General features: G+C 38.5%; 1 protein-coding gene across 1 annotated transcript; it reads right to left on the reverse strand.

The window, feature by feature from the left end:
* Positions 1 to 1,324: 1,324 nt before the first annotated feature.
* On the reverse strand, positions 1,325 to 27,070 carry LOC117300873 (protein DVR-1 homolog). Its single transcript, XM_033784726.1, has 6 exons — positions 25,703 to 27,070; positions 5,636 to 5,831; positions 4,863 to 5,014; positions 3,756 to 3,971; positions 2,840 to 2,916; positions 1,325 to 2,582 (listed from the first exon to the last, which is right to left on the reverse strand). The coding sequence occupies exons 1-6, from the start codon at positions 26,124 to 26,126 to the stop codon at positions 2,322 to 2,324; spliced, it is 1,326 nt and encodes a 441-aa protein (XP_033640617.1). The 5' UTR covers positions 26,127 to 27,070; the 3' UTR covers positions 1,325 to 2,321.
* Between the last annotated feature and the right edge of the window lie 536 nt (positions 27,071 to 27,606).

Below are 27,606 nucleotides of genomic sequence, written 5' to 3' on the forward strand. Positions count from 1 at the left end.
TGTGTGCGTTTAGATGGTTGATTTTGAGACCTCAAGTTCTAAATCTGAGGTCTCGAAATCAAATTCATGGAAAATTACTTCTTTCTCGAAAACTACGTTACTTCAGAGGGAGCCGTTTCTCACAATGTTTTATACCATCAACCTCTCCCCATTACTCGTCACCAAGTAAGGTTTTATGCTAATAATTATTTTGAGTAATTACCAATAGTGTCCACTGCCTTTAACAGACACACCTATGTTTCGACACCCCTAATGTTCTGTTACCCACACAATATTCCTAACCCTGACCCTAACATGAAGTTCACGAGGGTTTATCAGCACATTTGGGTGTCAAACATAAAGCAGTCACTGTTCATTTATTCCAATGCCAAGAAAGGGTTTATATAAAAGAGATGGTGCACCACTGGTTTCGTAACAGTAAATTATTTCCAATCCCAGAATCTTATTCGTAAGAGATGATACACCATTGGTTTGGGGGATTGGTTTTCCAATCCTGAAAATTTAATAAGAGTTGGTTCAATTGGTCTATAACAGGCACCATTGGTTCTATTAACAGTACACTCATTCCAATACTACACAACAGCCATAAGAGATGCCTTAAAGGCAGTGGACACTATTGGTAATTGTCAAAGACTAGCCTTCACAGTTGGTGTATCTCAACATATGCATAAAATAACAAACCTGTGAAAATTTGAGCTCAATCGGTCTTCGAAGTTGCAAGATAACAATGAAAGAAAAATAACCATTGTCACACAAAGTTGTGTGCGCTTAGATGGTTGATTTTGAGACCTCAAGTTCTAAATCTGAGGTCTCGAAATCAAATTCATGGAAAATTACTTCTTTCTCGAAAACTATGGCACTTCAGAGGGTGCCGTTTCTCCCAATGTTTTATACCATCAACCTCTCCCTATTACTCATCACCAAGAAAGGTTCTATGCCAATAATTATTTTGACTATTACCAATAGTGTCCACTGCCTTTAATTATTAGTTTTTATAACAGACTGTACATTTACTCCAATCCCACATATCGTATAATGATTAAATAAAAATACTTAAAAATACAAGAAAAACCTGTCCATAAGGTATGATACATCATCATGGAGGCAACTTTGTATCTACAGTTTTGGTGGTCCTAAAGACACAGGCCCCGATAACGAGAACAAAACGAGAACGATAAAAATGCACACCCTCGATTGGTTGAATAAGCGTGGGCGTATTCTGCGTGGAGCGATTAAACCAATAGTATGCGTTCTCTTTGCGTCGTGATTCTTATCGCTGCAGTGTGACTCTGCCTTTAAGCCCAATTTCATAAAGGCACAAAAACTTGCTAAGCACAGAAAAGTATTGCTTAACAGAACTGGGTTACCAGCCAAAATTATGTTTAAGTTTACATTGCTGTGATTGTTGCCCCACTAAATTCTTATTTGCAAAGAAATTTGTCAAGCAGTATTTTCTGCCAAACAGCTTCATGAAATTACTTACCAGGGAAACAGTCTCCACAATGTAAATCACATGTAATTTGGTTAGTAAAAATTTCCGCTAAGCAGTATTTTATCACCGTTTAGCAAATTCGTGCTATACCAGCTTCACAACAGACCTCAAGCAATTAATGATTGAAATATTGAGTTTGCAGACACATATAACTGCCTCTGGCTCTCTAGTTTTTCTCCCGGGGAACATTAAAAGGTGCTACCGCAAACCTCCAATGAAAATAAAAAAATACTAGGGGAGGCAGGATATAAATGATTTAGGGTTCTGTTTTATGTTTAACAGATAGTTCCTGATATTATGACATCTTTACGGGCAACTTGGGTTTTTGTCTTAGCTGCGTCACAACAGCAGGTTTTACCACCCATGGTAAAAAAGTGATTGTTCATCACAATTAATATCAATTTTATCAAACTAGGCAAAATCACTGATGAATTTATTATTTCCAGCCAAAAGAAATCGAAAGTACTTGATATTCTCCTAGCAATGGGTGTAAATAGTTTTTTAAGGGAAATTTTTGCCAATCAAGTTATCATTTTACTGCAACTCATTGCTGCCTAAAGGCCTAATTGAACAATGGTCATTGTTTAACAAGAGACAGCGGGAGACTTGCACAATCTGTTGTAAATGTTTTTTGGGGTGTAAATGTTTTTTGAGGTAAATTTTGGCCAATCAAGTTACCAATTTTGTGCTACTCAACGCTGCCAATAGTCCCTTTTGAACAGGGTACATTATTTAAAAAAAGACAGCGCGAGACTTGCACGGTCTGTTGCCCGTAAAAAATGGCAGACCTAAAGATGCACTTTAAAGGGGACTATCTAGAGACAGAGACTCAGTGACAGCCGCAAGCACGTACCACCATATTCCTGTACTTCTTCAGTATCACATTAGAGCTGTCGTCAAAGAAGAGAACTGAGATAGCACTGAGTTTGGTTGGAGCGCAGCAGGCTTGCGGTACGGCGTCCGGACTCCGTAAATTCACCAATGTCTGTACTATGGCATGGTTGGTGGCATTCAGGTGGTCGTTGAGTGGAAATACGCACTCCCCTTCGCAGTAGTACGCAGCGTATCCGTGGGGCGCGATGATCCAGTCCTGAACATAAAATTTAACACCTGCATAATTATTTTTTATTTCAAGATCTTTTTTTTTCTCCATTCCATCCAAACAGAGAGTCAAAATAACAATATTTTAAAGCAAATGCATTTTTCTTTTCACAAATGACCGCCACTAAATAAAAAAGTTGAAAAAGAAACCACACTCTCATCCAATCAATCACAGTCTCTCAACATCCCATATGTGTGTATATTTATAAATAGACTGCAGCAGAATAACAAGATGATGTACTTTACCTGCCATTCAAGGTCACGGAAGTTGACCTGCAGTGACCTCTTCTGACATTCTCGCTGTCTGACTGACCCCGAGTTTGCTGAAGGGAGAGAGAATCAAGGATTATTTTTTTAACTGGTCTTTACAATTTTACTCCCCCCCCCCTCTAAACAAATGTCAACTCACCTAAAGATTTGGCAAGAATAACTACCAAAGCTGTGACATATGACCTTAACGAGAAAAGTTACCTTCTGGTAATTCTTTTTTGCTTGGTTGTCAAAAAAGCGTTCACCCATCAAATAGGAGTCTGCTGTTTTGCTCCAAATGATCATTGGAGGTGTTACCTCATGCTATCTCATGCTATCTTTAAAGGCACTGGACACTATTGGTAATTACTCTAAATAACTGTTGATAGTATAAAACATTGTGAAAAATGGCTCCTGAAGTCAGGGGCACCACGACAATTTAATATGCATTTCTTTTTTCATTCTTAGTTGTTTCCCCCAAATTGTGGAAAAAGCTGCAATGTGCTGTCAGGTAAGTGACCTTCAAGTGCCAACTCAAAACTCACCTACTTCCCAGCTTATGGTATTTTTGTTCTAATGTATTTTCTTCATTTCTTTTTGTTTAATTCTGTTGTTACTACTCTCATGATTTCAGTAATTACTGACAGTGGCCCTTGCTTGAGAGTTGTATTGATTAATCATTTAGTTTGTGAGAAGAAAACCAGCTATATGGTTTCAGGCCTGTATGCTTCTCTTTTGGAAGGGCAAGGCCACCAAGGCATTTTCTCTTTGGTAAAGGGCACCCTAATTAAGGAAATTGAAAATTTCTACAGGAGCATTTTAATGGCACCAAGGCAATACTAGGGGGGGGGGGGGCATGGAGGCAATCGCCTTTATTACCTCCAGAATGTTTCAGGCCCAGTGTAAGACTCACCATTCAGAGATGGCGTTCCAAGATCATTGAGTGAGTTTGTAGTTGTCTTCTCAGGTCGTTTATTCTTCCTTGGTTTTCTGGTTGTGCTTCGTCTACTTCTCACTCTGGATGTCCGCTGTTGATCTGTGCCTTGAAAGAAGGCTACCATGAATGGTTCCTTGCCTTGTTCACTGTCTACCCCTACCAAGCCGATCACACTGGGATCCACTGACTGTCCTACAAGAACATCCAACAACACAACATTAAAGGCAGTGGACACTATTGGTATAAAATACTCAAAATAATTATCAGCATAAAACCTCACTTGGTAATAAGTAATGGGGAGAGGTTGGTAGTATAAAACGATGTGAGAAACAGCTCCCTCTGAAGTGGCGTAGTTTTCGAGAAAGGGTGTTTTTTTCTTTCATAGTTATCTCGCAACTCCGACGACCAATCGAGCTCAAATTTTCACAGGTTTGTTATTTTATGCATATGTTGATATACACCAAGTGAGAAGACTGGTCTTTGACAATTACCATTAGTGTCCACTGTCTTTAAGTTTGCGATAAGTTTATGTGCAAATCTCTTTTTGATTATTGGTTCTGAAATGAACTGGTGGTTTCTAATGACTCAACGTTTTCATAAGTTTGCTCTGATCTTTTCTCCTGAAGACGATAAGAGCATACTGAGTCTTTAACCACAGATTCTTTTCAGAACCAACACCGCTCAAAGAGATTTCCACCAGGTGTCACCACAAACCTCTCTTGTAGTAACACAACGATACTTTTGGAAATCACAATCTTAAAATTAACAACAATAAAAATTTACTCGGCTAGAAGTATCTAGCAACTTTCGATAGAATAAAGTGATCAATACTTACCCATAAGAAAAAATGAGATTTATCTTATCTTAGTGCTTGTTCAAATAAAAATAGTTGCACTTTTAAACGTTGAATAAAGTTCTTTCTTATTTAGATTCTGTTCTTGCAAAATAAATTCTGGTCCGATTTGAACTTCGTCTCTGTTGTCTTTTGAAATCTTATCCCAAATTAGAGTCCTGATCCTTATATTATATAAAACACTTCAATGCACATTGCAACAAAATCAAAATGTTTAACTTGTTATATACCTTGTAATGTTTCCACAGTAACTTGCAATCCCATGTTAGCGCGTGGAGATGTACGCCAAGAAGAACTTGCCATCGAGACGTCAAATACGAGCCATCCATGCTCACCTCGACCGACCACTTGCCCATCCAAATACGCCATTGACCTGGAGGTTCTGTTATGATGCAAAAACAAAAATCACAAATTTGCAGTATTTTTAATAAAGGTACTATACAGGAATGGTAAAGCTCACAAAATAGTCACACTAGGGCCTACAGTGTTCGGAGAGGTATTGCTATGGCGTGCTGCCCATTGTCGCAAGGCTGGATTTATAGCTCCAAACTAGCTCCACACCAGAGCCCAACTTCATAGAGGCTTTAATGCAGAAGATACTGCATGACAATTTTCTGCTTTGCAAAAATGAGCTGGATAACGGTCACAAAATGTACTTGTGCATGACATGGTTGTTTGGTTTTTGGTTGGTGACATAGTTTGGCTGGTAACCTCATTCTGGTAAGCATAATTTTGTTGTGCTTAACTATTTGTTGTGCTTAAGCAGCTCTATAAATTTTTGCACAGGCCGTTATTAATTTCATAAAGCCTGCAAGCACAAAAACTTGCTTAGCACAAAAAAGTGTTGCTTAACAGAAACAGTAAACCGGCCTTCACTCAATCCATAAAGTATCAGTGTTGTGACTCATGCTTCCTCAAATTTTGTTTAAGCAAAGAAATTTGTTGAGCAGTATTTGATGCTGAACACTTTAATAAAATTGGGCCCGGATCTTTGGCTTCTTACCTTCCACTTTCTTGATCCGGAGGTAGAACCTGGTATATATTAATCCTGTAGGTTCCATTCCCAGGTGATTGGTTGGTGTTATATCGGAACACCCGGAGCTCGGCTGCTGTAACTGTCTCCTCTTCAGGTATCCGTGTCAAATCAAAGTGGTACCGATGAGGTCCGTGCTTCGCTATTGCTTTCTCTTTGTAATGTACTAAGGAAAGAAAAACACAATTTTACATTGATTATTCATCACCCATCATCGTCTTCCTATACTGTGCAGAAACATTACTTAATCATTACATTTTACTTAAAAATATTATCATTTCAAACCAACTGCTTTTTTAAGGCATAAAGCGCACATTCCGAATTCAATGTGCCCCGTTAAATGCCTGTAAATGATTGCAGTTTAATGGAAAAGTCAACAAACATAAATTTGTAGCCCTTTCAGAATGTGTGTCTTCAAAACTAGTCTAGTCATTATTTTGCGTTGCAACGTCGGAATGCACTTTTTGTCAGTTGATAAGATAAACAATAATGTGAAAACGTGCATACCAGTGGTCATAGATTCTTAAAATATAAACCAATAACTCAGAGCTGACAATGTAGATAAGTTCTGCCTCGGTCTTAAAATTAAAGAAATACCTAACATGTAAAATTGTTGCCTGAAAGGAACACGTTGCCTTGGATCGGTCGAGCTGGTCTATGAAAAGCGTTTGTAACCGTTTATTATAAAATACATATGGTTAGAAAGATGATTTAAAAGTAGAATACAATGATCCACCCAAATTTGCCTCGAAATTGCGTGTTTTTCCTTTTACTTTGCGAACTATTAACACCGACCGTGTTAGTCGACGAGGTAAAAGGATAACCGCGCAATTTCGAGTGATACTTGTGTGGATCATTATACTCTACTTTTAAAGTATCTTTCTTATCATATGCATTTTATAACAAACGGTTACAAACACTTTTCAAAGACCAACTCGACCGATCCAAGGCAACGTTTCCTTTAAGCTGGGCTTAGGTTGGTGAAGTAAGTGTGTTTGAGTGTGGGACTAAAACCTAAACTGAAACAAAGTTAGTACAAAGGGAAATTTGTCTCTCAGTTTACATTGAAATAAAAACAACATTATATTTCCAAAAAAATAAAATGAATCAACATAAAACAAAACAAAAACATTGATGAACAAAACGCCCACACTTGAGTTTGACCGTCTTCAACCTTTAACTTTTCTGAGAAATTGGGTGAAAATAACCAACATTTATCTTGAGGATCTTGGATCTGGTGATCGATCACCAATCAACAGCTGCTGATTCATCTCGGGTTCTGCAACATTTTTGTTTCTTCCGAAAAAGGAAAAAAAAATGCCACCCATAGTTTGATTTCTCAGAATGTTAAATCAGTGAAGCACTAATGCTTTTCAGTAACAGGTGGGGATGTCACTGGCTCCCTATAGACATACTAGACGCACAAACCACATTGTTTGAAAACATCTTTTACTCGCAGATCCACCCAGCGGGGAAAGTGAGGAAAATTTAGTTGGACACAATGGAACTGTAGGGCACTCTAATTAAACTGCAAAGATTTTAATATACGCTTTGATTTGTATAAAATAACTTTATCATCATTCTTGTTTATGCCCTTAAAGGCACTGGACACGTCTGGTAATTGTCAAAGACCAGTTGTATCCCAACATACATAGAATAACAAATCTGTGCACAATTGCGGGCTCAATTGGTCATCGAAAGTATGCTATCCTGTATCCTGCCTTATTTCAGATTTGTTTCATCTTTAAAGGTTCAGATTTCAAATGTTGGAGGGACTCGAGGAACGGACGTTGTGTTCTTTAGTACCACTTAACTTTCTTTCGCAAAACGTTTGCAATGCGCTTTAAATACACACACGTGTTTTTGTTTGAACTGAATTTATGGTGGGATAACGAATAAGGTAACTTTTCACTTTTTGTTTGCCCCCGTTAATTGCCCCAAACGAATTCTTCACTTTGACCATTAATAATGAGAAATTGCTAACACTAATTGTAGTAAAAATTATAGGACCTGGGGTCGATTTCACAAAGAGTTAGGACTAGTCCTAACTTAGGACTAGTCCTAGGACTAGTTAGGACGAGTAACTGGTCAGGTCCTAACTCAAGATAAGACTAGTCCTAACTCTTTGTGAAATCCACCCCAGGGGTCGATTTCAAAATGAGTTAGGACTAGTCCTAACTTAGGACTTGTCCTAAGAGATATCAAAAACGTATACAGCTAGTTCTTAGTTAGGACGAGTAACTCGTCCTAACTCAAGATAAGACTAGTCCCAACTCTTTGTGAAATCCACCCCTGGATACGTAGTACTCAAAATAATGTTCAACATAAAACTTACTTGGTAACGAGCGAGGAGAGCTGATAATAGTATAAAACACTTGTAATAATTAAAACGACTCCCTCTATTACAAAGCACCTAAAATTATACTTATTTGTGAAACAAAGGTGTTTTCCTTTCATTTTTCTCTTGCAACTTCGATGACCAATTCAATTGAGCCCAAATTTTCACAGACTTTATATTGTATATATGGTGCATGGGATACACCAAGTGAGAATACGGTCTTCAAAAATTACTTAACAAAAAGAGGCTGGTTATATCCTTCCTTTAAATATTTAAGATTTGCTCTAAAAAATCTTCAATTAAAGGTCAAAATTTCAAATGGTGGAGGGACCCTGCGGAACGGACTTGTGCTCTTTATACAGTGAGTTGAACGGTGGGTCCTTTCTCTATGGTTGAACTTGCAAGGCGCACACACCCACACGTATTTTGTCTGAACTGATTACGGTTCACTGTTTAGTTGCCCCCGTAAATTGCTCCAAACACATTCTTCACTTTTCCCCATTAATAATGAGAATCCATCTATGTTAACACGCCTGTCTAGTCAAACTTTAAAGACATGGGACATGGTGATCCAGTATGTTTCGAGGAGAAAATGTACATAAACACGTCAGATCAAGTATCCCAATCATCACCACTATTTTCGGCGGGAAAAAAAAGTTCAGTGGTCGCGATAACGACCAGAAACCGTAAACAAAAGCAAGGCGAAGTAAATTAACCATGACAGACACGATGTACTATTTGCGGAACCCTTTAAAGGGTTTTGATACCTTTTGCAGATCAAGTTTTTGGCCAAGACATGAAACCTTACTCACTCTGAAAGAAGATGTTTATGTTATGTTGTATACCTGTAGAATTTTCAGCGTCAATATTTAGTCGTCAAGTTTTTGAGAAAAAAAGGTGAAAATCACAGAGCGATGTTTCGTTACATGTCGTTACATGTGAATGCCCCTACTTGTTTGTCTCCCGAGACGAAATTTATTCTAGGGACATTGTTTTACTCATTTCTCAAAAACTATACAGCACCTCAGGAAGAAATATTTTAAGGAAAGCTTTCTAACAGCATTATCTTCAAACTGTGTGTAGCCTTGTGTTTTGTGTCGTACAAAAAGTACCAGAAGCCTTTAATCGAAAAAGTTGACCGGGCATTGATGTCAGTCATAAAACCATGATTTATGGAAATTAGGAGAATTGAGAGCAAGTTCACCACGAGATAGACTGCTAAGTGTACCGCAGAAGAGCAGCCATTTTGTTTGGTGTAGAACTCCGAAGAGGCATATACACATCCGATTGGCGTTTTCATTGCTGGGTTGGTGAAAAAGGACCGATGGAAAAAGACCAGCACCCCCCCCCCCCCAAAAAAAAAAAAAAAAAAAAAAAAAAAGGAAAAAAAAATTTGTTAAACATGAAAAAAAAACTTTATCCGCAAAAAAAAACTATTTTAACAAAAAATGAAATAGCTGTTAAAAGGTTAAGTAGGTTTTTAATCTCTCTCTCTCTCTCTCTCTCTCTCTCTCTCTCTCTCTCTCTCTCTCTCTCTCTCTAAAACCACATCAAGTGTTTAACTTAGCAACAGCTGCAGTGCTTCTTATAAATGGGGGAGTGTGTTTTTATTCCATCCATGTTCTTACCATTAGTAAATGTGTAATGGTCAGTAACTTCTGTATTTACCATGAAGCATGGTAATAATAGGAGGCCATAAGCCAAGTGTATACCATTTCCAAAATGTAGCCCAGCGTACATTTAACGGGGGTAAATCGACCGAGATAATGAATAAGCTAGAGCAACTTCACCATTGGTTTGCTATGATAAAATATTTTGTGACAACAAACGGATCCTGTGAAATTGGTTAGCTTCAGAGTTAGTGATTGAGTTGCCGCATTGAATACGCAAGGGATTGGAAAGTGCGGGTTCCGATATTGAGAGCCAAAGGAAACTATTAGTTGAGCCTGTAAAATAGACTTGGTTCCAAGTCTGTGGTCGTGGCTTTTAGTCTACCTGCCTGAAGAACGCCCTCTTGTGAATTAAAGGCACTGGACATATTTTGTATATTGTCAAAGATCAGTACTGTGATTCTACCTCCATTGTGTATTCAAACACTTTGCATAAAACCCAAAATCCGTGAAAACTTGGACTCAATTGGTAATCAAAGCTGCGTGAGAATAGTGAAAGAAAGAAAAAAACCTTATTGGCCACCGTCATAGCCTACGAGTTATAGGGTGTCTGATAACCAAGTCTTGGCATTTTGCGGAGTTGACGTAGAGAAACAACCACGATCTCCGACTTGAAATCAAGTCTAGTCTTTCAAAGGGATCGTAGTCTCGTCATCCAGAAGGAATGTCAAACAGGTGTATGTAACTTAACACGTGCCAAGTGTATTTTCAGTTCCACTCAGCGGGCTATCCGGAAACGCCCCCAAGCCTGCCAACTGCGCCATGTTTACGTAGGGTTGCCTAGGGTGAAGAAGGGCAAAATAACTATTTACGTTAACTTTGCTAGCTATGATCCACGGGGAGCAGTGGGTTATGAATGATGTCTGTAACGAAAGATAGATTGTGAAGGGCTGAGGTATAGATAGTTTATACTAGGTGTGTAGATAGACCTTCTGTAAACACAAGTAGTCCACTTTGATTTTTGGTGATTGGGTTGTTCTATATTTTGGTGAAGTGTCAGGGAAAAGGTTCAATGGCATCCCCTTATAAAGTGACGTCCATACACTATCTGAAGTGAAGCGGCAGTAGAATAAAGCAAGACAGTTCTCTAAGAACAACTCTACCTTGCAAGTAGATACACACATGGTGTTACCGCAAACCAATTTTTTTTATATATACATATCTGAAGTTTGTCAGATCATAGAGTAAGGACTTATATAGGTTACATATAGCCCTTACACAAGCCAACTTACTGTGTATACATTACACGATGAAACAATACTATAGCACACAATGTTTTCTTTGTTCTCGTTGTATGATACCCAACAGAGGATGTCTTACGAAAAAGGAACCCCATAGCTGTCATAATAAATAGGCCTGTGTAAGGGGGAGGGGGGGGGTGTTCTGACAAACTTGTATGGATTTTTGTCTGTTTGTGTTTCTTATAATATTACGATACGGAACTGTATGTTAATGTTGGCATTATTATTATACTATGAAAACACAATCTGAGAAACGTTTCTGACAGGAACGCTTCTCGATTTCTTGAAGTTTAAGGGATACATACTCGGTTTTTTTTAAATGATAATAAAAGTGCTTTCTGTCGAAGGCTGCTTTGAAATTGTAGGCATACTTCGAACCATGTTCGAACCAAATAACACATGGTGTTACCGCAAACCAAAATAATATATATGTACAAATAATACATGTGCATAGGCCTATACCTGCTAGCTCAGTAGCCTTTCAACATTACTAGAACTCTTGAGTCTAGCTGGATATTTAGGATTCCTGCTCCCAGCGAAATTAGCTTTATTAGTCGTTGAAAATATTTTCAGGACAGTCGCGTAAATCCGTTAAAATAATTTATTTGTTTGTTTTGCTAATTTACAGCACTACAGAACCTCGGCAAGTAAATTCTCAAGGGAAAATTTAAGCTTTCTACTGTCATTATCTTTAAACCTTGTACGTTTAATGTAAATCTGTAGACAATTGTGTTGTTTTGTGTCATACAAAAAGTACCCAAAACCCTAAGGGAATTTTTCGGAAAATGTGAGAACATTGCATTTTCCCCTATCCAATGACCGTGTCGGCTATCTAGACAACGTGCGCATTCCTCACGGGACTTCAAACGGGCAGACGAAGCCAAAGCTGGAGCCCGTAAACCCAACCAGTGATTTTGCAAAGAGCTTTAGTTTTATTATCCCAGAACCAGACCAAAAATCTGATAAATCACCAGCCTGGAAACAATCATCTAACATCCTAAAATAATAAAACCGTCTCTTAAATTGACCATTCATTCCACTCGGGACAAAACCTGGAACAAACAAAAAGTTGTAAGAGCTAAGCCACTAATCTGGTCCATTTATCACGGAACGGAAACAAAGTGTAGCAGTGGTAATCATCAATGCTTCATAACATGACACAATGTGACAGCTTTGCCTATTGTTTTTCCATGACATGATCGTGGAGGAATGGAGGCAGACCGTATGAGTAATCGTGTAAGGATTAGTTTGAGCTGCTTCCTCCATAAGTTTAAGCATGTTTGAGGCATTTGCATGTTGAGGTATCACTTTATTTTCGGTTTGCGGTAACACCAATGATTTGAGGCATTGCATGGTGAGCTATCTATATTTGGTTTGCGGTAACACCATGTGTATCTACTTACCGCGAAGTAGATTTATATGATTGTTCGGGAGACTTCTCAGTTCTGAAAAATTTTTCCCTGCCTTTTAACTATACTACTTTGACTATAAATAGCTGATTTAGATCCGCGGAGTGAGTTCTTAAGTAAAGTGTATTTTGATTGTACTCCTCCGCGGCAGAATAACGAAAAGTCACCTCGAACCACTATTATTTTATGTAACTCTTGGAATTATGTGGAATTAATGACACATTAATGTAGCACTTCCCGTAATGACCAGTAGTACATTGCCTACCAAAAAGGCCCTGGAATGTACACGATACATGGACTAACTCGTTACGGCTTTGGTCTTAAAATAGTGTTCCTTCACTTTGCTAAATGCCTCAGAACAGGCAACTAATAAACGATTGACACTCTATCAGATGCCCTATTGGTTGATTGATCGATCATTGAGCGATTGATTGAGCGATTGAATGACCGATTGCTTGATTGATTGCTTAAATGGTTGATTGATTGATTGATTGATTGATTGATAAACAGAACATCAATAATTATTGGCACATATACTGGTAAGCAAAATGATTGTGTGCTTAGCTTACTTTTGTGCTGGACACGTTTAGTAAGATTGTCAGACCAGTACATGCATACTCTCACTTATAGTGTATCCCAACATGCATAAAACAACACATATAAGTGAAAATTTTGACTCAACTGGTCATCGAAGTTGCAAGAAAATAATACAAGAAAAAAAACGCCCTTTTTGCACAAAATTGTTTGCTTTCAGATGCCTTATAATATGCGTCATGTCTGATGTATATTATTATTTGCGTGAGAAAGTTACTTCTTTCTCAAAACTATGTCACTTCAGAGGGAGCCGTTTCTCACAATGTTTTACACTTTCAACAGCTCTCCATTGTTCACTTTCAACAGCTCTCCATTGTTTGTTGCAAAGTAAGTTTTCATGCTAACAATAACTTTGAGTAACTACCAATAGTGTCCAGTGCCTTTAAGCAGCTCTATGAAATTGGGTCTCAATAGTTTGTTATCCCCATTCACACAAAAACCGATATCCTTTGTCCAAAATGATACAATGAAAATTGTGTTACGTCTAAAAAGTTCCAACCAAAAAACATAGCAAACTAAACATCGAATCACTTCAATAAAATAGCAAAACTTAGACACATAATGTAAACCTACTTTTATGAAAGTGGTTGAATTACTGCCATGTCACGCAATTTAAAGAATATGGAAGTATTTACACTGCGAGATGGTTACACATTTACGGCTTGGATATGAGTAACCTTTTATGTCCACAATTTATGTCTTTTCATTTCCCAAAAGAACCTGATTCATTGCATTCACGACCTTCAGAAAAAACAAAAACCTGGCAAGTAATTAACCCGGCTTGTGTTTCATTTTCCCATAATTTATAACACACGGTCCATGCAACAGACAACCTTCTGATAAATTAAAAAGGGAACACTGATATTTCTTCATTTAAGTAATGTTTCCTATCATAAAACGTCGGGATGCAACCATCTGATGATGCTGCTTGAAAAAAAAACAGTTGATAAAAAAGACACCGTAAGCTCCGAGAAATAAGGTTTGGGGTAAGATTTAAAAGAACATTACAAAATTGTTTTTTGCTAACAAAACAGTTGCGGACTGTAATCCATCATACATAAACTGATAAACCTGTATACAAGTTTGAAATCCATCGGCCATCTGGATCACAAGAAACAAGAAAATTGTGACGGACCGATTATACCTTTTGCATGACATTGATTTAAAAAAAAAAAAAAAAACGCTGACTGAGTGATAAACTCCAAACGGAAAATTAGTCTTATTTATTTCTCATCAAATATGACATTTCAGACAGAAATATTTCAAAGGATGTTTTCTACTAACATCATAATGTGTAAGTTTATATAAAATCTGTTATCATAGACGATTTTGTTCTTCTTACCAATTCCGTAATGTTCCTATATGTGGTAACATGCTATAGTTAAAGGAACACGCTGCCTTGGACCGATCGAGATGGTCTTCGAAAAGCGTTTGTAACCGTTTGTTATAAAATGCATATAGATAGAAAGATGTTGTAAAAGTAGAATACAATGATCCACACAAACATGTCTCGAAATTGCACGGTTTTCCTTTCACCTCGTCGACTAACACGGTCGGCCATTTATGGGAGTTAAATGGGAGTCAAATTGACTCCCATAAAACATCTTTCCAACCATTATGCATTTCATAACAAACGGTTACTGTATACACGTTTTTGTATAGACCAACTCGTCCGATCCAAGGCAACGTGTTCCTTAAAGTTGCCGATCTGCGCTTAATTTATTGACACATACTCCATCATTCTTATAAATTACGCAGGACATAATATTTCAAGTCATCACATAGAAAGCTGCAACATCAATGTTGCTTGCTCCCTGCATCACACTCTAAAAGCAAAGTGTTCTACAAACAGGCTAGATGCAACTCAAGTGTATGATTGAACTCTAAAAGTTATCAATTAATAAGTGTACTGATTGTGAAGGAGCATATTCGTTTAAAGTCAAAGTATAGTATACAAATAGTTGTTGTAACTATTCGATTGGAGAATTTTTGGACGCTTGGTGGCATCAGACTTACTAGGTAAAATCCATTGTTCTCGGTCATGCGTGCGCACGCTCAGAACTACTAAACAATGGAAATTAACCTGGTATAGTCTGCTGCCACCAAGCGCACCAAAGTCTCCCATTGCTTTAATTTCTATATACAAATGTAGACATATACCATACAAATTACATGTGAAGATTTCATTTAAAAGGCGGTAGCGTTTTTGAGATATCACCAAAAACCCGAAGCGGTTATGTCCACGAAGGAAGAGTAATCCAAAATAGGAAAACACAACTTAAGAAACTTTACTAATGTCAGTTACTTTCTCAGATCCAAATTTTGGAACATAAACAATGATATATATATTTTTGTTTTTACATCTTCGTTACTTCGAAGTGAAATGTTTCTCAAAAAGCTTCTTTAAGTGACATCGAAACCTCATGTTGATGCTTCCAACCAAAGGTTTGTATTGCCATTACCTTTAAGAGTTAATTAATTACCAAAATATATACCTTCCCTTTAAATCCTTCAGTCTTCAAAACAAAAAATATAGTACAACGCTGTGAAAACTTCATAATATTAGTTAATGAACCTGAGAGGTGCCACGTGATAACCACTTACGGGCCAGCACGACCCGACTTCCGGATCAACCTGACCGTGTTTTGACTCCGATCTTAAACCAAGATGACCTTAATAACAAACAGAAAAAGGTTTTACCCGATTGGGGTTTGACCCAATTGAGGATTGACCCATTGAGACACTTTCTTCGGGGTCGAGGACGTCACTGGCCCAAAACGGCCCCACTCACAGAGGTAAGTGAAGAGCTATAGAGCGATATCCTACACTTACAGGGGTCGCTTTCAAAAGGAACCTAGGACTAGTCCTTACTTAGGACTATCCCTAGGACTGATTAAAAAAATAAAGGGTAATCCTAAGTTAGGACGAGTAACTATCTAGAGATAAGACAATCTTAAATCTTTGTTAAACCATGGAGTGGTTAAACCCACCCAATATAATTATATAACCAAGCAGTTTATTGAACTGTTATGCTTCAGGTCGAGTCAAATATAAATTTCAGGAAAACTTCAATCTCACACTCTATGAAAGTGGCCCAGAAACAACCAAAATGAACACGACTATAGTTTATAATGGGTAGAGAATTAGCGCCAAAGCTTTTCAAGGTGAGTCACTGATACGGTAAGATGCCGGTCTCAATTACTGGCTATCGTCAGTGACGGGTTATTACTAATCAAGAACATCCGCCACTTTGTTGAGAAATGCCTCCCGAAATTCCCTCTGTTTTCTTTACAAATTTCCCCAGCTTTACACATTAATTTAGCAAATCCCGGAGTTGTCAGTCCTAGTATATTGAAGCTAAGTACGCGGCGATGAGTGATCCTCGCACGGTGGAAATAACTTCAGACAAATAGAGGCCATTTGCAAAACCACGGCTTCGGCTCAAGACTCAGCTCAGGCTAGCTTGCCCTGCTATTGTTTTGGCACATTGCGTATAATTTGCGTCCGCGCTCAGGGCTTCAGACGAGAGGATGGAGCCTGAAGCCGAATCCAAAGCCGAAACCGTGGTTTCGAAAAGGGCAATAGTTCAACCGAAAAATGTGTACTTGAGTAGATTCAATCGAGACGATTAGTAGAATAGTCATTGGGTTGACAGTTGTGACGGTAATTGACGAGAATTGCAAGTTTGCGTCTAGCAGTTAAGCATGGTTACCACAAGGAAGACCACTTTAGTATTTTTTTCAACAAGTGGAAACGATGGAAATGAAGTGATACATCATAAATGTGATGGGTGGCTTCCTGTTAGAATCAAGAAGTACAGTTATTAAAAATTAGAAATGTTACTGTACTTCAATAAATCAATTATAAAGGTACAATCACCCCCAATATTGTTTTTAAACTGTTACCCTTCATGTTTAGAGGAAATGAAGAATAATTGAAGCGTACTTGATTCCCAAGAGCTAAAGGTGCTGCCTGAGATCACAAAATAAGGCCGTTATCAACTAGACCCCTTGTAACGACGTCACACTCTTAAACTGCGCCCCAATGATGCATGAATGCAGGGCAAGACAACTAAACTGCTTCCCTACACAAAAGAATTTCAACCTGAAAGCTTAACTTGCTACAAAAGAAGGTTGTATCTGAACAGATGACCCCTTGCAAAAACGTCATTCTCTCAAACAGCGCCGTCACCGATGCAATTGGACGGTACTTGTTCTTCGTGCCCCCAAAACGTGCGCGTGATCTCAGAGTAACGTCGAGGGTTATGCGCGTGTAGTTAGATTGAATGACGTCACTGACCGCCATCTTTGATGAACTACAAGCATACAACTGCGGACGACTCTCACCCAATGATAGCCTTTCATGCACGCACGTTTTAATCAAAGATGGCGGCTCATGCAAGTTCTTACAAGTTCGTTCACCCATTTGCCATTCTTTGTTACTTTATTGACCATACTAAAACCAGAAACTGTGGGCGCACTTGCTATTAAATGATAATCTCATCTCGACAATTACCCGTGTCTTGTTTAAGAGGAGACGATAAACACACAGCCCGTGGGAACGAGGTCGGACAGCTGATCTTCGTCAAATCATAGAGAATGGTCAAATCATGGTCAAATGGAGGCGTTTAACAAACATCTTTATTACGCCGAAGGGAACACAACATCCTTTTCCTATAACTCCCGGACAATAAATTAAAGAACCCGCACCGAGGGAGCGCTTTAACCTTGACCACAGTTGAATAATCACCAAATAATATGATGGTCATGTGCTCAGCTCTTATGATTCACAATCTGGGTGAATTTGTTTTTGAAGAGTCCTTCTCGAAGGCTAAATAATGACAACACAGAAAAAAATAAACAGGTAAAAAAGTGTTACAAGAGCAGTTAGGTGGAAATACATTAATAGAGATATAGCACAAAAACAAGGGGTTAACAATGAATAGGGAGACAAAGGAGGGAGGGAAGGGCCAGGTGAAAGACTCTGCTATAGGGTGGAAACATTCAGACCATAATGCCCTATTTTTGCATTTCCCAACGGTTGGCAAGTTGTCAAAGAGCTAATTCTCATTGAATGTACACGTTTGGTAATTACCCAAACAAATATTAATAATAATAATAATAATAATAAGACATTTGTAAAGCGCCTAATGCAAAAGCCTCTAACTTAAAAACTGACCTGAATTGGTAAGAGCATCGGAGAGCTGTTGATAGTATATAACACTGTGGGAAACGACTCCCTCCGAAGTAACGGTAGTTTTGAGAAAGGGGTAATTTCTCACTAAAAATATTAAAAAACGAAGGCTTTTAAGTTTTATTCCTATCTGAAAGCACATAAATTCGTCCAACAAGGGTGTTCTTCTTTCACCATTTAATCACCAAACGTGCCTTTAAGGACTTGTAGAGCCGACAAAATGGTCACAGAAAGTGATTTTGTGTGTGATACATGATGAAATAACAAACCTGTTAACATTTAGGCTTAATCCGTCGTGTGAGTCGGGCGAAAAGGTAAAAAAACATGCACACTTTTCAGCATGGAAACAAATTGTCCTTATTTTTGGTTGTAACGACTGAAATCAAAAATTTAAACTAAATTGTTCACCACAATGTTGTTGTAAATCAAAATACCGTTGACAGAAGTAGGCCTATACCTTTACGACCCTACCTTCGTCGTCTCGGTAAAATTATCAAGAACCAGGCCTCGTTTGGTTTAAACCACTAGTTGAAAACCTCTTCAACACACATTGATTCCATTAATGTTGTTTGCCCTATGAGCCTTCCATAGTTAATTAATGTCAACGTTTTTGAGGATGCTGCAAAAATTAGTTTTTCGGAACGTTTTCACACGTACTTGTGTCATTCATCCATCAACCACTTGTCAACATGTCATTTGCGTCTGCTAAAAGGGCATAGTTGAATATTTCAGGGGCACCAATTTAGATTTCTGATCGATATCACACCTATTGTGCAATGTCATTTTACAGGAACAGTGCTTAAAGGGTTTGGGTACTACTTTGTGTAGGACACAGAACACAATATCCACTGATTTTCATTCCACTAAGGTTTGAAGTTAATGGTGGTAGAAAGACTTCCCTTAAAATATTACTTGCTGAGGTGCTGTAATTTTTGAGAAATGATTAAAACAAGTCACGAAATTCATTTCCTGGAAACGAAAATTATTTTAGCATGTGTACACAGACGTATTTACAAGAACTGAATACAACAATGACACCGTGTCAAAATCGCCATGTAATTTTCACTTTTTCTTCTCAAAAACTTGACGATAAATGAAGCTGAAACTTACTGCTACAGATAAATTATATTACATACAATGTACATGTACATGTTCATTCACAGTGAGTGTGGATTAAAGACATGGCCAAAAACAAAAGGTGTAAAAACTTTAAAGACACTAGACACTATTGGTAAATTGTCAAAGACCAGTCTTCTCACTTGGTGTATCCCAACATAAGTATGCATAAAATAACAAACCAGTGAAAATTTGAGCTCAATTGGTCGTCGAAGTTACGAGATAATAACGAAAGAAAATCAACCTCGTCACACGAAGTTGTATGCTTTCAGATGCTTGATTTTGAGACCTCAAAATCGTATTCCAAGGTCTCGAAACCAAATTCGTGGAAAATTACTTTTTTCTCGAAAACTACGTTAATTCAGAGGGGCCGTTTCTCAAAATGTTTAATATCAACAGTTCGCCATTACTCATCACCAAGTAAGGTTTTGTGCTTATAATTATTTTGAGTAATTACCAATAGAGTCCACTGCCTTTAAAGCCATTATACACTTTCGGTACAGATTTCTTTTTTTTTTAAGTTCACAGATTTACAAATAATTTACAGGGTTTACAGAAGGTAAAAGACTTGTCTTGAAATATTATTCCATGAAATGCTTTACTTTTTGAGAAAACCTTAAAACAATATCAATTCTCGATAGCGAGAATTATGGATTTATTTTAAACACATGTCATGAAACGGCGAAACGTGGGGAAACAAGGGTGGGTTTCCCCGTTATTTTCTCCCCCCCCCCCCCGACTCCGATGACCGATTTAGCCTAAATTTTCACAGGTTTGTGATTTTATATATAAGTTGTGATAAACGAAGTGTGGGCCTTGGACAATACTGTTTACCGAAAGTGTCCAATGGCTTTAAGGCCGAAAGTTTAAGCTTTCTACTATCATTATCTTTAAACTGTGTACGTTCAATGTAAATCTGCGGACAATTGTGTTGTTTTGTGTCATACAAAAAGTACCCAAAACCCTTAGGGATTCTTTTCGGAAAATATGAGAACTTAACATTGTCCCCTATCCAATGACCGTTTCGGATATTTAGAAAACGTGAGCTTTTTATGTTTTTGTGCTAAAAAAATGTTTTGAGTATTACCAACAGTGTTCACTCTCTTTAAACAATATTGGAAACGTGGCAAAATTAATCTTGCATGAACTACTTAAGACACCATGACCCTTGACCCCAAAGTAAGGAACGGTCCAATTATTACTGAACCCACACATTATTTTTGGCATGATTTTGAGCATGCGCAACTGACGAGTGGTCGTTTGACCAGCCGCGGACAAATGACTTCATGTGGCAACCACATTTTTTTGTAGAAAATTACGGCCTTAGGCAAATCGATCATACGTCTAGCAGAGCTAAGATTTAAAGAACTTATACTCCACCAATGAAGGCCGAACCAAGCTGGAGAATTCACAGTAAACTGATATGCAATCTTTAAAACATTACAGAATTGGTACAAAAAATCGTTAAAAGGCAGTGGACACTATTGGTAACAACTTAAAATAACTATTAGCATGAAACCTTACTTGGTAACGAGTAATGGGGAGAGGTTGATGGTACAAAACATTGTGAGAAACAGCTCCCTCTGAAGTGACGTAGTTTTTGAGAAAGAAGTAATTTTCCACTCATTTGATTTCGAGACCTCAATTGTTTAGAATTTGAGGTCTTGAAATCAAGCATCTGAAAGCACACAACTTCGTAAGACCTGGGTGTTTTTTCTTTAATTATTATCTTGCAAACGCGATGACCAATTGAGCTCAAATTTCACAGGTTTGTTATTTTATGTATATGTTGAGATACACCAAGTGAGAAGACTGGTATGTGACAATTACCAAAAGTGTCCACTGTCTTTAAGATCACAGATTTACACGCTCTTAGGATGATGGTAGAAAACCTCCCTTGAAATACTTCTGTCTGAAGTGTTGCATTTGATAAGAAATTAATAAAACTTATTCCCCGTTAGTGGAGTTAATTATCGCCCAGTGAGCGTTTCATTCATTTGTATTTGAATGGATTTCATGCAAAAATAATGTGTAATCCGTTTTCCACTATTTTCGTGTAACCAAGATGGCCGATCAATCGCATTGTCAGTGTAGGGTGGATTACAAAGTGCTTAAAATACACTGCCAGCAACTGATTTGTTAGCACAAAAAAAACCCACAATTCAGCAATGTTCCTTTACTATTATGGCAACCAAAATTTACCTGGTTAGACGAATTGGTTAGCAGCTTTGGATAGTATAGGTTTTCTCGGTCAATTTCGGCAAATCAGCAGCCAATTTAACCACCAAGCTATTCTATTTCGCGCGAAATCGAATGCAACTGAAAAGGGTAATTAGATTTCGTTTTATGATTAGTCAAATGTAATGTTGCGTCATTCGATTTTACAAAATAATCATTCAATTCACCAAAGCAGCATTCAAATTTGCAGAGAATGAAGATACGCTAAATTGAACAGAGTGCTAAAGGAATTTGACTCGACTCAAAACGAAATTAAAACCCTGCAAGCATCGAGTGGAAGCCCATACTACTGCTCCTAAATATTGTTTTAATATATTTAGAAGTAGGCCCTATACGCGGTTATACAGTCCAAGATGTGTTTATTTGGCTGATGCGTCTCCATAGCTCGAAGACAGAACGGATTAATTTGTTCAGACGGATGCTTGAACTTATTAATATTTTGACGATCTCCAAAAAACACCCACAAGAAGTGAACTGTTTAATATCACCGTAATTCATATATCTTAACCTGACAACTTCGGGATCTACTTAGCTCCCAAATAGAGAGTTGTGCTTCTGCCAACACTATCATTTTTAGTATGTTAATAGTGCTAGTGGTTTTAATTGTTGTTTTCTTTAATAATTGTCTAAGGGGTCTTTGTGCTTTTTTGGGTGGTGTTTGGGTAGGCTCTCTGCTATCATTGTGCTCGGTCCCAGTGGGTTGGCATGAATCTGTGAGGGTGCACTCTGTGCCAATTTTATTGTTTATTTTATTTTTCTGAGGGTTTTTAGTCTATGTTTTTTTGTTTTCAATTGTTGTCCCTTCCTCTTATCGCTGCGGTGTTTTGTTGTGGGTGTAGTTTTTTGTTTTCAATAGTCTGGAAATCTTTCAGTGTAATCTCCTTTTTATATTGTATAATTATATTTTTATCGTTGGCAGGGGTCTGGTTTTACACATCTTTTGATGACAGTTTTATACTTTTGTTTTAACCTTGACAGCCCCTGCACAACTTGTAACTATTGTGTATGTCTAAAGATTTAAAATTAAAAAATTAATATAAAAAATATGACATATTTGTAGAAGTACTTTTTTTCTTGTTTGGTGTTAAATTGGATGGTACCACATTGCGTTTGGGAATATTGTACAACTGTCACGCTGAAGATATATTATTCACAAAACCAACAGTTGTTTTGTGCAGTGGTAACACAGCCGCTTTAAAAGGTTGCCAACCCAGAAGTGTTCTATCAGCTTCAAATATTTCAATGAGACCTCTTTCAAAAACTATGTTACTTCAGAGGGAGCGGTATCTCACAATGTTCTATCTATCAACAGGCTAGCTCTCCATTGCTCGTTACCGAAGTAGGTTTTTATTATAATAATTATTTTGAGTAATTATCAACAGTGTCAAATTTTTAATCCAATGCCTTTAAAAGACTTACTAAACAAGACGCCTCTTAAAATATCTGAAGTGACTAAGAAATGTAATGGCCATTTAACTTTTTAGGCCACGATCAATTCCCGAACCAGTCCCACGACCCTGCGTTTTGTCATTGAGATACTGGTTCTATATTAAAACGATTTATCACCATGGAGGAAAGGGAAGCTTGGGTTCTGTAATAGCATGAGTTGATTTTTGGTGCTGGAATTTCTCAAGTTGTTGTCGACAGTTTCTCTTAAGTTTACCATTGCTTCAAATGAACCTCGCAGTTCAGACCATGTTCAGACCAACAACACAAATACATTACACGCCTTTTTCTAAACCATGGAGCAAAGAGTTGATCCATGCAAGGTGCATTGACTGCATTGGCATGGTGGAAGGAAAGCTTTGGTTTTACAAGTTGATTTGAAGTGCTGGAATTTCTCATGGTGTTGTTGTCACATAAGTTTATCTAATGACCCTACGCTTCGTTGCAAAGGCACAACAAAGGAATTATCCCCTTGGTAAAGGGCAACCTATGCGGATATTGGAACTTTCTACTGGAGCATTGCAAGGGCACCAAGGCACTGACCAAAGGAGCATGGAGGCAACCGCCTTCGCTGCCTCCGTGCAGGCATGTTGTCATTGCCTCAGAACCTCGCAAACCAGACCCCACAACACCAATATGGCGAGCCCTTCTGAGCCATGGGGCTACAATACATCCAAGTCTGAACTGACTCCTACACAATGATGTATTATGTTACAACATACAACCCACTGTGTTCCTTAGGTTTAGAGGGCCACAATGTGTGGACTGCAAAGTGACTGAGTAACTTGAGGTTTCTTGCTGGGTTACAATAAGTGGGCTAATTAGCCGTCCAGCTGGTTTATATCCATGTGACAGGTGGGGAGGTCAGTCATCAAACCCACTCTAGCCCTGCACAATGTAGGAGTAGGAGCTATGGCAGTCAACACGGGCACGGCAGGACAAAGTAGTTTTAAAGGCACTGCCTGGGATTTCACAAAGAGTTAGGACTAGTCTCATCTCGAGTTAGGACCAGTTACTCGTCCTAACTTAGGACTATCCATGCAATTTGTATATCTTCTAGGACTAGTCCTACACTAGTCCTAACTCTTTGTGAAATTGACCCCTGGAAACGTTTGGTAATATTGTCAAAGACTAGTGTTCTCACTCGGTTTGTCCATCCATAGAGCCATCCATAGAGCCATCCATGTAACCATTACTACCTCCATGGTGTAGCCCAACAATGTACGCATCAAACAAGAAATCTGTGAAAAGTTTGGCTCAATTGTTCATCGAAGTTGCACGAAGTAATGTAAGAGAAAACACCCTTGTTTGTTGCACAGATATGTGTACTTTCACATGAATGAGAGAGACTTCAGACCTGAAGTCTTTCTCGGATTCAAATATTTGAGTGATAGGGAAATTTACTTTTTTTCTCAACAACTACGTTTTTCATAGGGAGCTGTTTCTCACAACATTTTACACTATCAACAGCTCCACGATGCTCGTTACCAAGTAACCTTTTGAGCTATATTTCAGATATTACAAAACTTATTCGTGTCTTTAAATAAGCCCAAATCGGGACTCTATCACAGACATTACTAATTTTTGTTGCAACAGTCAGTCTTGAGTCTCGGCTACTTTTTAACTTTAGGGCCTCAGCAGGAAGTCTGTATCTTAATCCTTTTGCAATCAATGCGTGGTATGTTAAGATTCTTTTGTGGCTTTCTGAGAACAAACTCAAGACATGGGACATAAAATTAAACCTTTGCATGGCTTATAGGAAGGAGTGGTGCCGAATACTTCCAGTGGTTAGACATAATTCAAGTAATGGGCCACAATTTGGGCTAGATAATTTAGACCATGGAGTCTATTTCTACCTCCATGCTTTAGACTAACGTGTCTGTGCTCTAGCAATATGTCGCAAGTTCCGGAGGTCGTGGGTTCCGGCGATCGCAGGTTCCGATACCGCAGCAGGTTCCAGATTTATAACAATTCAGAACTTGTTGACATTCAGTCAGAATATTTAGATATTATCAACAATGGAATTGAATGAGAATATGTGCCGTTGTTTTTATAGATTAAAATTTTTAAGGGCTCACTCAAAACCAAAGGTACTTCTATATAAGTTAGAACTATGAGTTCGTTCCGCTATCGTACCACCAGTAGTACTACTAAGGAGTAGCTGAAATGTAAAACCCTGTTAAAATTTAATTTATTTGAATTCAAATAAAAATTGAAAACAGTTTTACACGTCCAAAAAGGGACAAAATGCTTTGAATTTCTGTTTCAAAGAGATTGTCTGCTAATAGTTGTGAAAACGTAACCCTCCTCCGCCGTAGGGAAGAGGGTTACGTTATTGCACCTAGTCTGCTAAGGGATTGGTTGCTGATGGATGGCGGGAACTGCTTCAAACCCAATGCAGAGGGTGGACGATATATATAAAGTATAACTTTGATATTATTGGTCTATAAATTACCACCAGACCTACCCTTCAAGTAAACTATATGAAAGAGTATTAAACGGTATACTATAAAATATCAGTTTCGTCATATTGTTAATATTATTATTATTTATTTACGAAAATAGTTGCGATAACGTAACCCTCCTGCTCTGCCGTCGGCAGGAGGGTAACGTTATCGCAACTTTTACGAAAATTGAAAAAAATCCATAATGAACAATCATTATGGCAAAAGGAAACACGACTGTTTGATCCCTTCCAGCCTCGCTTTTAACACTTTAATTAAGAAGTGGAAAAGTAAATATTTCTACACCAGTAGAATACAGGGCTCCAGACGCGTTTATCAACACCTTACCTGGAAGACTCATTATGGTATCAGCCTGATTTAAAGCAGACACCTCATTCATGGTGTAATTGAAGGTAGTCCCAGGCATCCATGTAACCACATCATCAGAGAGCAAATACAAATCCAAATCTTCATCTTCGAACTCCTTGGTATTCAACGAGCGGTAAAGGTCCAACATGAAGAGTGGTGCCGAGCGGTTGTGTGTCCCTTTCACGGCGTCCGGCCTCGGTCTTCGTTTCAGACCGAGCAAGTTCAAAATCTCCTCCTGGATATCTTGCGTATCGTCGGCACTGTAAGCCGCGCTTCGCATGCCACTCATTGTGGAATCTACATCCCGGGTAAAACGCCGTATTTCGTCGCTGGAGTAAAACTGCGCTGATGTAGCCTGCAGTACGAGGAGTACCATGCCGAGAACGGTGGCAAGTCGCTGCATGTTTTTTTTTTTGGGGGTACTGTGAGAGTGTTTTAGGAGACGACTGTATCAGTACATTTTGTGCAGACGAAAACAAAGGCTCTCTGCTAACTACCAATGTGAATGATGTATCAAAGAAAACGACCTGCAGTAGTGGATACTCTTTAATGATTTCAGAAGTTCTTCAAGCTAGCGTCACATAACTTGATAAGTAGATGTTCCGTTGGTAAACTGAATGTCAGCTAAGATGAGTAGGGGCACCACAGCGGTTCCGAACGACTGCACCACATACACACGCAGAGTCAATTATCCAAGATGACAAAGACCCTCCTTCCTTCACACCAATCTTTCAGAAAAGCTTATAATCTCATCTCAGATGCGAATGGTAAAGCAATCAAGCTGTTGTGTGCGTGTTCGTGTATAGTAACCGCAAACGGCGTACCGTGGGATATTTCGTGGTCTGTGGTGGGTACCCGAAGTGGCTGATGACTATCCAGAGTAGTACTGGTGCCGTGTGTTGTTGTGCCCAACAGTGGTATGTTTTGTTATGGTACATGTACAAGTACATCCATGTTGTTTATGGCTCACAGCAAACCTACTGTATTGTAAATGATACAATATTCAACGATTCGACTGTCACATGAAGCCAAATCTTACATTCTACACTCTCAAAACAATCGCGGACGGTACACGGCCTCTTGTGGTGTGTGAACACGTAGCAGTTCAGCTCTCCCCTCGAGCAAGGTAGTACGTGTGGAGTTACAACAGCTCAACAAAACTCCTCTACTTGTATTTCCCTAGCGAGTGCCACATCAATCAATGAACCGACAGAGTCACTACACTCACCAGAGCAGGGGTTCTTAAACTCCTTCATAATGAGCAATGGAAGCAGGAAAGGCAAACTACACCACATGTACAATCAATGCCACATTTGGTTTTTCTTTTCATCAAAGCTTTTCTTCACCTAGCAGGGTGGTAAATTTGACAAAACAACCGAGTAACACGGAAGTGGTGTAATTAGCTCTTCATATTACAGTTTTCTTTTACCTGCTGATGACCGTTGACAGTGGACCGTTCGCCAATTTTTACATCGCGAATTCAATAATCTGGCCATTTTAAATTAAAGCCAACTACTTGCTCTATAAAGTTCTGGTAGGTGGTTCACGCATGATTAAATTTAAATCCTTAACCAACAACTACACCCGGGCGTTGGCTTTTTCTCAATAAGACCTTCCTCTATGAAAAGACTCGCGATTCGCGAAATCATGGACTTGTTCCATTTATAGAGTTCACCTATTTGCAGCCTTTTGAATTCTGGGGGCAGGGCCGTCGCATTTTGTTTTACTATTGGCAATATGAGCGATTTTTTTCTAGAACTGCTTTCAACAACCCCGGTGTGCCCCCCCCCCCCCCATGTTCCGGCAACTATCGTTCCGATAGGCGAACCATCGCCATAAAGCTCCATATGCAACACCTGAATAATGTGCCCGCTTCTTCATTT

The sequence above is a fragment of the Asterias rubens genome, chromosome 16 (assembly GCF_902459465.1).
Source record: "Asterias rubens chromosome 16, eAstRub1.3, whole genome shotgun sequence".
In the NCBI taxonomy this organism is placed as follows: Eukaryota; Metazoa; Echinodermata; class Asteroidea; order Forcipulatida; family Asteriidae; genus Asterias; species Asterias rubens.